The following is a 15,869-nucleotide window of genomic DNA, read 5'->3' as shown; positions in this document are numbered from 1 at the left end:
CAGCAATGCTAACTGCCTAAGAAAACACTGAAGGCACTGAAAGAGGATTTCACTCATCTAATGAACACACTAGAGTAGACAAATATCAAGATGTATCAATTGCATACTTTAGCATTCATTCGGGGGGGTAGTCGACTATCAGCCAATCAAAGTCGACTATCCAAATCCTTATGGCCAAGTCACACATCTATGGATCGGCCAACATTACCTGTCTATATAATTTGTTCCTCAACATTAGCTTCTAACTGTAGCAGGCTGCAGCTTGCTGGCTAACGTTAGCTTCTAACTGTAGCAGGCTGCAGCTTGCTGGCTAACGTTAGCTTCTAACTGTAGCAGGCTGCAGTTAGTTTACAAAACATTACCTGTCTATATAACGTTGAGGAACAAATGATATAGACAGGTAGTGTTTTGAACAACTATCGTTACGTTTAGAATGGAATGTATCGGCAAAGATTTCATATATTTTATTTCATACTTATCTTGTCATGCACAGTCTCTGGAGCGCAACAGTAAGAAGCATTTTGTACAAAAGTATTCTGTACTTCTGTATGACAACTATTAAAGAAACTTGAAACTTGAAACTTGAAACAAAGATCGTTAGCTCAAAGCTATTCCGGCCAGTTTATCAACTTCCTGTCATTTAGAAATATGATTTTATAGTGAAAATCATTACCAAAACGTCCGGAAAAACCTCACGGGAGCATTATAGACTGTCATACAAATGTACAAATGCTATAAGGTGGCAAGAAATGCACTATAAACAATACTTTGCGGCGTCGTTTTTTGCGCTAGCTCCTGTTAGCCAGCATTAGCCTTAATTAGCGTGAGCAAGTAAACTAACAATAAACGTTTTTACATGAAATACAGCACAAAAACCCTGCTGACAAACGTTTGCTTATTAAACGTTTGCTTATTAAATACATTCTATACTATAATAATACAAACGTTTCATTACCTCTCTGTGACGACAAAGTCGTTTAAATAACGGGAGAAAAGTAGCTAAAAACAATGTATTTGGATGGGACAGGAAGTACCATTCGCAACCTGAAGTCAGCCGGAAGTGCCTACTTTCAGGTTGTGCAAGTGGAGAATATGCATGATCGTGTGCAAACGTGCACACACACAAACATTGTGCAAATAATGTAAATATACACACACATACACTTTTCAACAAATGTCCCCGTTTTGTTTTTAATGTAAAAAGAGCGATACCTTATCACCCAATCAAATGGTTACAAACGATGGCAGTGGACATGTTGCTAAACATTAAGAGCACGCAGGCTCCGCCCCCATGATCACATGTATTCTTAGAGCACAATCATATATAAATTACATATATACCACACCACTTCTACCAAGACAATGATCGAGTAAAACCTTCTCGGTTGCTCTGGCACATGCGGGTGAAAATAAAATACAACCCTTTCCTTATGAATATGTATTTTTTTCTTTGTATTTAAAAAAAGGGGAATGCTTACATTGTCATAATTCACGTACATTCTTCCTGGGCCCCAGGACAGTTCAGTCTGTATTTGTGAGCACGAACACACCTCTCTCTCCTAAAGCTAGACATCAGAGAGAACCCTCTAATCAGTGATGTCACTGGGATGTAAAATCTGGGGGGCGCTTCATAGACAATGAATACGACAAATATTATATTGAATTTTAACACCCATATGAGGTTATGTTCTAGTATTACTAAAATATTAAGCAGAGTTCTCTCACCTAAATGTGGTTTATATTCCAGTGTTGCTAACAGCTTGGAATCAGCATTTAAAACTCATTTGTGTGTAATAGCTCAGACAAACATTTTACGGCCTCACAAATTCAGAGGCCCATTCATGGAGCAGAGATGGATTTTAAACCCAGATGACATCACAGGAAGAATATAAGTGAATACTTAAAGTGGGCGCCATTTCCCTTCCGTTGGGGGGGAAGGTTACAGGACACATTCATTGCGGACACGATTCATTAACCCCGTCTGCTCCGTTCCCGTCGACCACTCCTTCCCGTCGGTTCAGTCCTTCCACCCGCTAAAACGTTAAAGTCAACAAGTCAACAGTGCAAAACTGTGCTATTTGGTTAGCTAACGACCCGGCTTCCCTTTTATCTTTGTCTTTAAAAAAAAAAAAAAAAAGGTCCTCCCGTGTCCGTCGTCCTACCAAAAGGTTTCCGTGGGGCTTTCAGAGCCCGTCAGCAGGGCCACGTTAAGACCGGGTGGAAGGGTCCAAATGTGGTCCGGAGTCGCGCCATTTTATCCACCAGTAGCGGTACAAGAGGTGGGGCCTACTGGGACGTCCATCACCCCGACATGGTCATGTTCATTGGTGGTCATTAAGGTGGATCGGTGGGCGTTCTCTATAGAACCAAAGAGAGATGATGGGTGAATCGCTTCACGCCTTGAACACCACTGACATTATCGTCCGTCGACGGTACACAGGGTGCTGGAACTCTGCATATAACCCAGAGAAAGAGAGGTGAGCATATCCTGTGTCGGACAACAACACCCCTCACTACATCCTACGCCGTCTGCCCCACCCTCACTACATGGCTGGTTGTGTTGCGTTGACGACGGTAACCGTTCCATACAGGCAGGAAGAAGTGGACATCCTGTATCTCAGGTATCAGGCCCCGATGGCCTCCATGGGTTTCATTGTGTGTATTGGTAGTGATTAGTTTGATACAGTATATAGGTACTCTGTACCGAGTGTGTTGTTGTTGGACCTCAGGCTGGCTTCTGTGGTGCTGTGTGCACCCTGTGTGTCCTTGGCCTCACCACAGTGTTACCACATGTTAATGGTGATGGGGCTGATTGGTGGGCATCGTCAATCTGCCCGGAGAGAGAGAGAGAGAGAGAGAGAGAGAGAGAGAGAGAGAGGGGCACACTACCCTCAAAGAGAGAGAGGCACACTACCCTCAAAGAGAGAGAGAGAGAGAGAGAGAGAGAGAGGTGGCACACTACCCTCAAAGAGAGAGAGAGAGGTGGCACACTACCACCAGAGAGCGAGAGAGAGATAGGTGCCACACTACCCCCCAGAGAGAGGTGCCACACAGAGAGAGGTGCCACACTACCCCCCCCCCAGAGAGAGGTGCCACACAGAGAGAGGAATGCCTGGTGTATCTCCACCAACACGTCGGGCTCTTCTCCTAGATGTTCTGAGAGAGCAGTCGGACCTTCTTGGCGCTGACCAGCCAGCTCCGGAGATCCTGGACGGAGGGAAGCTTCATCCGGTCTCTGTTCTTACTGTAGACGTTGAGGAAGATGCCGAACAGGACCAGCAGGCCGCCCCAGATGTACCTGAAGAGGAGGACACGGAGGGCACTTCAAGAAACAGCAACATTTGGGGAAACCACTGATCACTACACCATTGATCCTCTCCGTCAGGGTCTTAACCACTACATCATTGATCCTCTCTGTCAGGGTCTTAACCACTACATCATTGATCATCTCTGTCAGGGTCTTAACCACTACATCATTGATCCTCTCTGTCAGGGTCTTAACCACTACATCATTGATCATCTCTGTCAGGGTCTTAACCACTACATCATTGATCATCTCTGTCAGGGTCTTAACCACTACATCATTGATCCTCTCTGTCAGGGTCTTAACCACTACATCACTGATCATCTCTGTCAGGGTCTTAACCACTACATCATTGATCATCTCTGTCAGGGTCTTAACCACTACATCATTGATCCTCTCTGTCAGGGTCTTAACCACTACACCACTGATCATCTCTGTCAGGGTCTTAACCAATATACCATTGATCCTCTCTGTCAGGGTCTTAACCACTACATCATTGATCATCTCTGTCAGGGTCTTAACCAATATACCATTGATCATCTCTGTCAGGGTCTTAACCACTACACCATTGATCCTCTCTGTCAGGGTCTTAACCACTACATCATTGATCATCTCTGTCAGGGTCTTAACCAATATATATTGATAATCTCTGGACACAGTGTAAACTCTAACTCAAAGTTAGGTGAGCAGGACACTTACTGGAAGGTGAAAGGCTTTGAGAAGAACATGAAGGAGAGCACGATGGTCATGGCCTTCCGTCCGGTGGTGACTGCAGACGGCGTGAAGGAGACCGTTAGTTAGAACAACATGTCGCGTCCTCAACCTTCCCTGGAAACTGTAGCTTAAAAAGGGATCGTTCAGATTTGTTGGAACTCTAGCCCTATTCCCCCACTTGTCATTAGCAATGTTAGTCGAGCTCTTTCTATCCAGAAGGTCAAGGTTCCGTCTCTGTACAAGCTGACTGGAGAACTGGTCACGGTGCTTGGATATGTGTGCGAGATGATGTGCTAACTAAATCAGCATTCGTTTTCGGTGACCTGGGATAATAATAATAATAAATAATAAACGTATACGTTTACGTTGTATAGCACCTTACATACAAAAACTGCAGCTCAAAGTGCTTCACAACAGAAAAAGACAGACATACAATGAGCACATAAAGTGCAGACATATAAAATCACAGTTTTTCACATTAGGATCTTAACATCCCAACAGGCCACCTTGTTTATGGTTTGATTCAGTTTTAAAAATAGACAATAATAAAAATAATAAGATAGAATAGACAGAGTAACATAGTGCAGTGCAATAAAATAGTAGAATAGAATAGATATAAAATGAGCACATGAAGTGCAGACAGACACATACAAATGTTTTTACAGTGCAATAAAACAGTTCTGGATTACCGTTTTAACAGTTTAAAGTCGTCTTTACCTTCTCCGTTTGGTAAAACATAATAGATAACATAATAGGATAGAGCAGAACTGAACAGAATAGAATAATAGCAGCTCTCACCCGTGACTGCCACCAGGGCTCCGAAGAGTTTGATCAGCGCCAACACGAAGGAGATGCCGAAGTAACCCGTCAGGGAGAAGAAGAACGCGTAGCCGTACGTCGTCACGGGATGCTGAGGGGACAGAGGGTTCAGGGGGAGTTACTTTCACTGCCACACGACAGCCGGTTAACCCGTTCACTGTGGCAATACAGAAGGTTAGCCCTTTACTATCACACAACCGCGGAGCTAATGATGCTAATGATGGAGCATCACCGTCGGTTGTGTGATACCAAAGGGCTAACCTTCTGTCGTGTGACAGTGAAAGGGTTAAGGCGAGACAGCCTAAGGGCGAAGAGGCAAATATTATATTTTAATAGATATCACTATGAAACTTTCCCAACTAAGAAAAAATTTATTGCAAGTTTTCTGAGATTTTATGTTTATATATTATGCAAAATAGGCGTCACCTAATTAAATATGCGCTAATTTGCATCCATCACCAGGAACAGAATCACCAAACATAGGATGATGCCAGATTAAAGATTTTAGTTTCATTATGTTGAAAAATAAAATACAATGCATACGACATACATAGAATATACGATGGCGATAACAAACAGTTAAAACGGTCTGAAACGCTGGCGCCAGGGAGTAGAGATGGGAAAACAAAACAGCATGCAAAACAAAATACATTGAATGTGAATTCATAGTCCTGTCGTCAGGCGACCTCTGACCTCTGAACAGAAGGCTACTGCAGGGCCCAGACCCCCCACCATGAACAGGCCGGTCAGGATGTACAGGAAGCCGATGGAGTACGAGTACAGCACCTGCAACACAAACCAGTACAAACCAGTCACATCACACACACAAACCAGTACAAACCAGTCACATACCAGTCACATCACACACACAAACCAGTACAAACCAGTCACATCACACACACAAACCAGTACAAACCAGTCACATCACACACACAAACCAGTACAAACCAGTACACACCAGTCACATCACACACACAAACCAGTACAAACCAGTCACATCACACACACAAACCAGTACAAACCAGTCACATCACACACACAAACCAGTACATACCAGTTACATCACACACACAAACCAGTACACACCAGTCACATCACACACACAAACCAGTACAAACCAGTCACATCACACACACAAACCAGTACAAACCAGTCACATCACACACACAAACCAGTACAAACCAGTACACACCAGTCACATCACACACACAAACCAGTACAAACCAGTCACATCACACACACAAACCAGTACATACCAGTTACATCACACACACACCAGTCACATCACACACAAACCAGTACATACCAGTTACATCACTGTGTCATCAGCGTAGTTTGAATTGTACTGTGTCGTCAGCGTAGTTTGAATTGTACTGTGTAGTCGGTGTAGTTTGAATTGTACTGTGTCGTCAGCGTAGTTTGAATTGTACTGTGTAGTTTGAATTGTACTGTGTAGTCGGTGTAGTTTGAATTGTACTGTGTAGTTTGAATTGTACTGTGTAGTCGGTGTAGTTTGAATTGTACTGTGTCGTTTGAATTGTACTGTGTAGTCGGTGTAGTTTGAATTGTACTGTGTAGTTTGAATTGTACTGTGTAGTCGGTGTAGTTTGAATTGTACTGTGTAGTCGGTGTAGTTTGAATTGTACTGTGTCGTCAGTAGGGGTGTAACGGTACACGGAAGCCACGGTTCGGTACGTACCTCGGTTTTGGGCTCACGGTTCGGTACACAGGAAAACAATATTTATGATTATTATATATTTATAATAATAATTATTATTATATATCATTATTTTTTATTAAGTTATACTTAGTTCCACCTAGGCTTGCTAGTCAGTCAGTGATAACGGTGTCATTCTGTGTTCAGGAATCCACTCGAGTAAATTACTTGCCTACTGCCGCCTCCCCCCACCGTTGTATAGTTTCACTTTCACTTCTAGAGTAGATTTTACTTCATGTGACGCAGAGAAAGACTAGAGAAGAGATGCCATGTTACGCAACAATGAGAGGATTTATCAATGTTTTGGATTTAAACACCGGAGCAGCTCGACTGGAGAGGAGCTCAAAGGACCAGTCCAGATCAGCAAAAGTACGCTTGCGTGTTTTTATTTTGTTTCCTTTTTTTCTCTCGGATCAGCTGGAAAGTAGCGCAAAAGAAAGTTGGTGTGTTTGTGTGTGTGCGTGTCTTTCCATTGATTAACATTATTAGGCGAACAAGAAAACGATGAAAATGTTCAGCCTATTGTATATGCTGTGTTACAAACATATTGTATGTATGGTTTTGTTTCAGTAACGCCTGTAGGTAAGGGGAGGAGAGGAGAGGAGGGGAGGAGAGGAGAGGAGAGGAGAGGAGAGGAGAGGAGGAGAGGAGAGGAGAGGAGAGGAGAGGAGAGGAGAGGAGAGGAGAGGAGAGGAGAGGAGAGGAGAGGAGAGGAGAGGAGAGGAGAGGAGAGGAGAGGAGAAACAGCCGAGTGCAGCAGAGTGCGCGTTCATTTGTTCCGTCGGCTTGTTCATGCCTTTACAAGCTTCAACGTTTTATTCATCATCTAAATGTGGCAATCCAAGCTTGATATGCAACGTTAAATGAATGACCTTCTGACTGTTAGTAAGCCAGTGTAAAGTAAAGTAAAGATATTGAGCATAGCCTTTCACCTAGTGGTATGTATGAAACGTATTCTTCGTATGGCTGCACGTACCGCACCGTGAGACACGTACCGTAAATTCGCGTGACGAATACATGTACCGTTACACCCCTAGTCGTCAGCGTAGTTTGAATTGTACTGTGTCGTCAGCGTAGTTTGAATTGTACTGTGTCGTCAGCGTAGTTTGAATTGTACTGTGTCGTCAGTGTAGTTTGAATTGTACTGTGTCGTCAGCGTAGTAAGAATTTGTACCATTTCAGAGTTGGAGCCATTATGGAGCTTCATTGCTTTCTCCTGCACGTTCCCAATGGCAGCGTCCGCACATAACGCTAGGGATATGAGCATCACACCTGAAAAACACACACACACACGCACGTACGCAAATATTGTTTTAGAGCATGGAAATATGACCACATGTGTAAAAGGTGCTGAAGATCAAGCTTGATGCGAGTTTAATGCCCTCCTCAGAACATTTGTCCAGCCCATAATATTATTATTAATAAAAATATTATTTCTTGGTGTACATCGACAGCAGGAGACATATGATGAGAAAATAAACACAAGTCAGTCGCCTCCACAACGAGGCTGAAACGCGTCCTCTTTTGAACCCTTTGTGGTGTGAGATTCCTCCGACTTATATCTTGGAATTCTAGAACTATATACTGTAGCTCTCAACGAATTCTAGAACTATATACTGTAGCTCTCAACGGCCAGTAGTCACTATGACATCACCATTAGAATGGTTTCATTCAGAACACTTTAATTTATTTAGAAATACTTTATTTAGAAATACCTTATGTAGAAATACTTTATTCATCACAAGGGAAATTCTGCGTTTTCACTGGATGTGAAGTTGTTGAAAGACTTATTTTCATTTCCTTTTACAGTTCTTGAAACAAAACCCTTAACACATTCCCGCCCGACCACGGATAAATCCGTGTTTCGAATCCAACGGTTGAGGACCAATCACGGACATGTCCGTAGCAAGCTTGTTTTGGCTTTTATTCCATTTTAATAACCTACTCAATGTCACCGAGCAGCACTGCAGAAGTACCCTACTCTTTTGAATTCGAAAAAGTGCATTACCGGCCAGATCCTCTTAGGGCGCTATCTCGATAATGCAGTGTTCCCTGTGGCAGAAGTTGTCTTGTTTTTTATGGAACTCCAATGTAGTTTTCTGCTAACATGAAGCGATGCCTATAGGCTGTAGCTTGGAATACGTTTTGGGACGCGGATTTCAGTGTGCAGTAAAGGAATATATCATCAGCCAATGGACATATCGATCTACCAGATGGCGATCGATAACTGGGAAATCATTTGGGGAATCCAACCGGCCCACGGTAAGATCTTTTTCACGTAAATTACATGCTGATCAGGGCTTGTTATGATAGCCATCCACCCGGTCAGCGAATGTGGCTACTGAGGCTAACGCGGTTATTGGTAATCAATAATCAGAAACGACGTCCCCCGCCCCCCCCCCCTTTCATGCATTCATGGTGGACCATCATATCGATTATATGCAGTTTGAGTTTTAACTGTAGCTTCTGTATCCGAAATGCCATTGGATTTAACGTTAGTAGCTTAGCGGCCTGTATCTCGCCTTCCAGGAAATATACTAGACCAAATCCCTTATAACGCTTATATTCAAGACGCTATAAAATGAGAACGTATTGATGAAAATTTTTTTCTTTAAGCCATTTTGAAGGGACGGTTTATGGTGTCAATTGACAATGAGAATGGACAGATAGCAATACTATAAAGTATAGATTTAGCTCTACAAACAGCCCCACGGACTATGCAAGTCTATTATGAAATGCTGGCCGTCTAGAGTGATTTTAGACGGATCCAAGTGTTAAAAGGAACACGCCAACATTATAGGACATGTGCTTACCGTCTTCCCCAGAGAGAGACAAGAAGATGGATACCAGTTTCCTCTCTGTGCGTTCAGTAGAAAGCTATCCGGCTTAGCACAAATGAATGGAAGCGAATACGGACCAGCTAGCCTACAGTAGCTGTTGGCCAAAAACAGCTCTCGCAGGGGTGTTAAGATAGAATATAGGTCTGTATCCGCCTCCATTCATTTGTGCCAAGTTAGGCTAGCTTGGAGTCGGATAGCGTTCTACTGAACGCACAGAGAGGAAGTTCTTCTTGTCTGACTCTGGAGAAGATGGTAGTGCATTTCCCATAATGTTGGAGTGTTCCTTTAACCCTTTCACTACCACACTACAGACGGTTAACCTTTCACTACCACACTACAGACGGTAAACAGTCTGTAGTGTGGCAGTGAAATGGTTAACCTTCTGTAGTGTGGCTGTGAAAGGATTAGCCCGTTGTCGTGTGGCAGTGAAAGGGTTAACCTGATGTATTGTCGCAGTGAAAGGATTAACCATTTTGGTAGTGTGGCAGTGAAAGGGTTAAATGTGTTCAGGGTATTCTGGTGTGGTGTTGTGGCTTAAAACTGTTACTACCGGACCTCGTTCAGAACACGGCCAGCACTTCCACCACAGGACTCGGCAAAGTCAGCTTAAGTATTTCATACAATTTAATGTAAAATAAACTATTTGAACTATCCCTTTAAAACCCTTTCACTCAGGGACCGAAACTAAAGCCCGCCGCCCGCCAGGGGCGGTCAGTTTTTACCGTTGGCGCTTGACACTTAGAGGGCTGCCCGCCGTGTGACGTGTAATCAATCAAGTTCATAACGATACTCTTATTTTGAAAATCTGTGCAGGTCTCATTTCCGCCCCAAGCGCATCTCCAGTCATAATATCGATGGCTCTGGCAGTTAGCAACAATTAGGTTCGTATGATACTCTTATTTTGAAAAAAAACGTGGCAACGAGTCATATCCGCCCAGCCCTGCAGCGGGATACTATTGGCTAAGGGCTTCTGCTCGCAGTGCTCATGTCAACACAGGCAGTCTGCTCTAGAAGAGCGGACCTCCGTTACTGTTTAAACAATGACCCAGTCAACTATTCACTTTTAGTTTAATACATGACGAGGCATTGTCTAACGGTATCTAGCTGGCTAGCTACTGATAGCTGCTGATATCAACAAATGCTCCAGCAATAGTCGAGTGCGTAATACCTCCGTTCCCTCGTTAGCTCGCGTTAGCTAGCTCACGTTAGTCGATCTGTCCCAGTAAACTAAATTGTCTTAACGTTATCTACCGGGCTAGCAGTAGCTACAGATAGCTCCTGATATCAATGTCTTATAACATTGATTGAATGCGTATTCTAGCTGAGGGCATTTGCCTATTGTCAGCGACTTTGGGTCCTTGAAAAGCGCTATACAAAATAAATGAATTATTATTATTATTATTATTATTATTATTATTATGCGTGTGTGTAAATGCGTGCCTGTGTGTGTAAATGCGTGCCTGTGTGTGTAAATGCGTGCCTGTGTGTGTAAATGCGTGCCTGTGTGTGTGTGCGTGCCTGCTTGTGTATATGTGTGCCTGTGTGTGTGTGTGTGCAGTGTGCGCACGCCTGTGTGTGTTCCAGCAGTCCTGTAGCTGGGAGCCCTTGGCCCCCGGAGAAGAGAGCAGCCCTGTCAGTGTGTCATCATCCCGCGGAACCTGCCAGGCTTTTATGAAATACCAAATTACTAATTGGCCCGGCGTTGGGTTTCCCGCATGGCAGTAACAGTGTAATATCTGCTCCTCCATTAGAGGAGACCGACACTGTGAGCCACGTCCTCCGTACCCTCCTGCTGCGCTGGCAAGTCTCTGTCATTTCACACCGAGAGGAGCTGAGCCAGAGACACACGGACATAACAAAGACACACACACACACACACACACACACACACACAAGCAGGAGATCATCAAGGACGAAACAAAAGACTTTCCTAACATTTCCTGCCAACTTGGGATATCGCTGTTGTTGTTCTGCCTTCTGATGGCGTGTGGCAGCCTGTTAGCTCTGTGTGAGGCGTCACCGGAGACCTCCTGCATCTGATGAATCTACCACGCGATTAGCTTAGAGACTGTAGCATCTGATGAATATCTACCACACGATTAGCTTAGACTGTAGCATCTGATGAATATCTACCACACTATTAGCTTAGACAGTAGCATCTGATGAATATCTACCACACGATTAGCTTAGACTGTAGCATCTGATGAATAACTACCAAACGATTAGCTTAGACTGTAGCATCTGATGAATAACTACCACACAATTAGCTTAGACTGTAGCATCTGATGAATAACTACCACACGATTAGCTTAGACTGTAGCATCTGATGAATAACTACCACACTATTAGCTTAGACAGTAGCATCTGATGAATAACTACCACATGATTAGCTTAGACTGTAGCATCTGATGAATAACTACCACACGATTAGCTTAGACTGTAGCATCTGATGAATAACTACCACACGATTAGCTTAGACTGTAGCATCTGATGAATAACTACCACATGATTAGCTTAGACTGTAGCATCTGATGAATAACTACCACATGATTAGCTTAGACTGTAGCATCTGATGAATAACTACCACACGATTAGCTTAGACTGTAGCATCTGATGAATATCTACAAACGATTAGCTTAGACTGTAGCATCTGATGAATAACTACCACATGATTAGCTTAGACAGTAGGTGTATTATGATAATAAAATGTGTGTAGATGTAAAGCTGAGTAACATTAACATTGAGTAACATTAAAGTTAAAGAGTTGTCTCCCACTGCCAAGACCCTGCCAAGTCGTATTTGGCAAATTTACTGCATTTATATAGTGCTTTTATTTAGTTTATACCTCACATTCACTTACACATTCACACACCAACGGTAGTCGCAACCCTGCTCATCAGAAGCAGTTAGGGGTTAAGTACACTTTGACATGCTGTTGGGAGGATCTGGAATCGAACCAGGAACCTTCCGATTGCCAGACAACCGCTCTACCTCCTGGGCCACCTGTCACCCCCCTATCCTTGTAGAGACCAAGGATAGCTGGAAATGTGTAAATCTTGTGTCAATTTGACGTGGTGTAAAAGTTATTTCTTGTCAAAGTTGTACATTTTGATCTGTGATTATCGCACCACTATCTGGCCAATCAGTGTGATATTTGTTGCGAGGCATTAGTTCACCAAGATCTACCAATGTGGAGTTTTGAGAATAGCGCCACCGTGCCTGGTAGCAGGATTCCACTCCAGTAGGAGGTAAGCCAGAGCCATATTTTCTGAAAATGTGCCATACATACCCAAGTAAATGGAAGATTGCTCCACTTCGACATGGTCCATTTGCATGTTATTGGTATCTATGGACCTCAGGGAATGTATTCCCAGTGTCAGAAATATTGTGTCTGTTACTAGGCTTGAGTAAATTGTAATGAACCAAAGGAGAATATAAATTATTATTATTATGTTTTTTCCCCCTTCATCTTTGATAGTGAATGCCACCATGCTAACATTGACCAGGCATGGAACATTGTCATTGAGCTCATTCAGCACCTTCTTGAGATCAGGTGTACTAGAAATCTAAGCAAATTAACAAAGGGCAGATGATTTACAGGGCTTTTTGGAGATACAGTAGTGAATTTTCACATCCGGTCACATGCAATATGAATATAGAATATAAATGACATCTGACCCCGATTAGTTGAATAGTCGACTAATCGATCGAAAGGAGACGTAGTCGACTGCCAACCTCTTAGTCGAATGCAAAAATATATATATAATAATTTTTTTGTATAATTTTTTCCAAAAGCAAAGAGGCCTAGAAGCGTGGCTAACGCTAATGGTACGCATACCAGCAATGCTAACTGCCTAAGAAAACACTGAAGGCACTGAAAGAGGATTTCACTCATCTAATGAACACACTAGAGTAGACAAATATCAAGATGCATCAATTGCATGCTTTAGCATTCATTCGGGGGGGTAGTCGACTATTAGTCGACTATCAGCCAATCAAAGTCGACTATCCAAATCCTTATGGCCAAGTCACACATCTATGGATCGGCCAACATTACCTGTCTATATAATTTGTTCCTCAACATTAGCTTCTAACTGTAGCAGGCTGCAGCTTGCTGGCTAACGTTAGCTTCTAACTGTAGCAGGCTGCAGCTTGCTGGCTAACGTTAGCTTCTAACTGTAGCAGGCTGCAGCTTGCTGGCTAACGTTAGCTTCTAACTGTAGCAGGCTGCAGCTTGCTGGCTAACGTTAGCTTCTAACTGTAGCAGGCTGCAGTTAGTTTACAAAACATTACCTGTCTATATAACGTTGAGGAACAAATGATATAGACAGGTAATGTTTTGAACAACTATCGTTACGTTTAGAATGGAATGTATCGGCAAAGATCGTTAGCTCAAAGCTATTCCGGCCAGTTTATCAACTTCCTGTCATTTAGAAATATGATTTTATAGTGAAAATCATTACCAAGACGTCCGGAAAAACCTCACGGGAGCATTATAGACTGTCATACAAATGTACAAATGCTATAAGGTGGCAAGAAATGCACTATAAACAATACTTTGCTGCGTCGTTTCTTGCGCTAGCTCCTGTTAGCCAGCATTAGCCTTAATTAGCGTGAGCAAGTAAACTAACAGTAAACGTTTTTACATGAAATACAGCCCAAAAACCCTGCTGACAAACGTTTGCTTATTAAATACATTCTATACTATAATAATACAAACGTTTCATTACCTCTCTGTGACGACAAAGTCGTTTAAATAACGGGAGAAAAGTAGCTAAAAACAATGTATTTGGATGGGACAGGAAGTACCATTCGCAACCTGAAGTCAGCCGGAAGTGCCTACTTTCAGGTTGTGCAAGTGGAGAATATGCATGATCGTGTGCAAACGTGCACACACACAAACATTACACACAAACATTGTGCAAATAATGTAAATATGCACACACATACACTTTTCAACAAATGTCCCTGTTTTGTTTTTAATGTAAAAAGAGCGATACCTTATCACCCAATCAAATGGTTACAAACGATGGCAGTGGACATGTTGCTAAACATTAAGAGCACGCAGGCTCCGCCCCCCATGATCACATGTATTCTTAGAGCACAATCATATATAAATTACATATATACCACACCACTTCTACCAAGACAATGATCGAGTAAAACCTTCTCGGTTGCTCTGGCACATGCGGGTGAAAATAAAATACAACCCTTTCCTTATGAATATGTATTTTTTTCTTTGTATTTAAAAAAAAAAGGGGAATGCTTACATTGTCATAATTCACGTACATTCTTCCTGGGCCCCAGGACAGTTCAGTCTGTATTTGTGAGCATGAACACACCTCTCTCTCCTAAAGCTAGACATCAGAGAGAACCCTCTAATCAGTGATGTCACTGGGATGTAAAATCTGGGGGGCGCTTCATAGACAATGAAGGGGGCTCTGACAAAAATATTATATTGAATTTTAACACCCATATGAGGTTATGTTCTAGTATTACTAAAATATTAAGCAGAGTTCTCTCACCTAAATGTGGTTTATATTCCAGTGTTGCTAACAGCTTGGAATCAGCATTTAAAACTCATTTGTGTGTAATAGCTCAGACAAACATTTTACGGCCTCACAAATTCAGAGGCCCATTCATGGAGCAGAGATGGATTTTAAACCCATATGACATCACAGGAAGAATATAAGTGAATACTTAAAGTGGGCGCCATTTCCCTTCCAGTGGGGGGGGAAGGTTACAGGACACATTCATTGCGGACACGATTCATTAACCCTGTCTGCTCCGTTCCCGTCGACCACTCCTTCCCGTCGGTTCAGTCCTTCCACCCGCTAAAGCGTTAAAGTCAACAAGTCAACAGTGCAAAACTGTGCTATTTGGTTAGCTAACGACCCGGCTTCCCTTTTATCTTTGTCTTTAAAAAAAGAAGAAAAAAAGGTCCTCCCGTGTCCGTCGTCCTACCAAAAGGTTTCCGTGGGGCTTTCAGAGCCCGTCAGCCCGTCAGCAGGGCCACGTTAAGACTGGGTGGAAGTGTCCAAATGTGGTCCCCGTTCCGTGTGCCTGGGATCAGGCGGCCATTTTATCCACCAGTAGCGGTACAAGAGGTGGGGCCTACTGGGACGTCCATCACCCCGGGCCCGACATGGTCACGTTCATCGTGGTGGTCATTAAGGTGGATCGGTGGGCGTTCTCTATAGAACCAAAGAGAGAGATGGGTGAATCGCTTCACGCCTTGAACACCACTGACATTATCGTTCGTCGACGGTACACAGGAGTCGGGACCGACCTGGAACTCTCCATATAACCCAGAGAAAGAGAGGTGAGCATATCCTGTGTCGGACAACACCCCTCACTACATCCTATGCCGTCTGCCCCACCCTCACTACATCGCTGGTTGTGTTGTGTTGTGTTGTGTTGACGGTAACCGTTCCATACAGGCAGGAAGAAGTGGACATCCTGTATCTCAGGTATC

The 15,869-nt window shown here is 43.2% G+C and overlaps 1 protein-coding gene across 1 annotated transcript; it reads right to left on the bottom strand.

The window, feature by feature from the left end:
* Nucleotides 1–3,096: 3,096 nt before the first annotated feature.
* LOC311247769 (adenosine 3'-phospho 5'-phosphosulfate transporter 2-like) lies at nucleotides 3,097–7,823 on the bottom strand. Its single transcript, XM_084338770.1, has 5 exons — nucleotides 7,729–7,823; nucleotides 5,531–5,623; nucleotides 4,817–4,928; nucleotides 4,004–4,073; nucleotides 3,097–3,298 (listed from the first exon to the last, which is right to left on the bottom strand). The coding sequence occupies exons 1-5, from the start codon at nucleotides 7,819–7,821 to the stop codon at nucleotides 3,148–3,150; spliced, it is 519 nt and encodes a 172-aa protein (XP_084194896.1). The 5' UTR covers nucleotides 7,822–7,823; the 3' UTR covers nucleotides 3,097–3,147.
* Nucleotides 7,824–15,869: the final 8,046 nt, after the last annotated feature.

The sequence above is a fragment of the Notolepis coatsorum genome (assembly GCF_963971535.1).
Source record: "Notolepis coatsorum genome assembly, contig: SCAFFOLD_300, whole genome shotgun sequence".
Taxonomy (NCBI): Eukaryota; Metazoa; Chordata; class Actinopteri; order Aulopiformes; family Paralepididae; genus Notolepis; species Notolepis coatsorum.
Note: the sequence above shows the minus strand (reverse complement) of the source record. Positions and strands in the feature narration are given on the sequence as shown.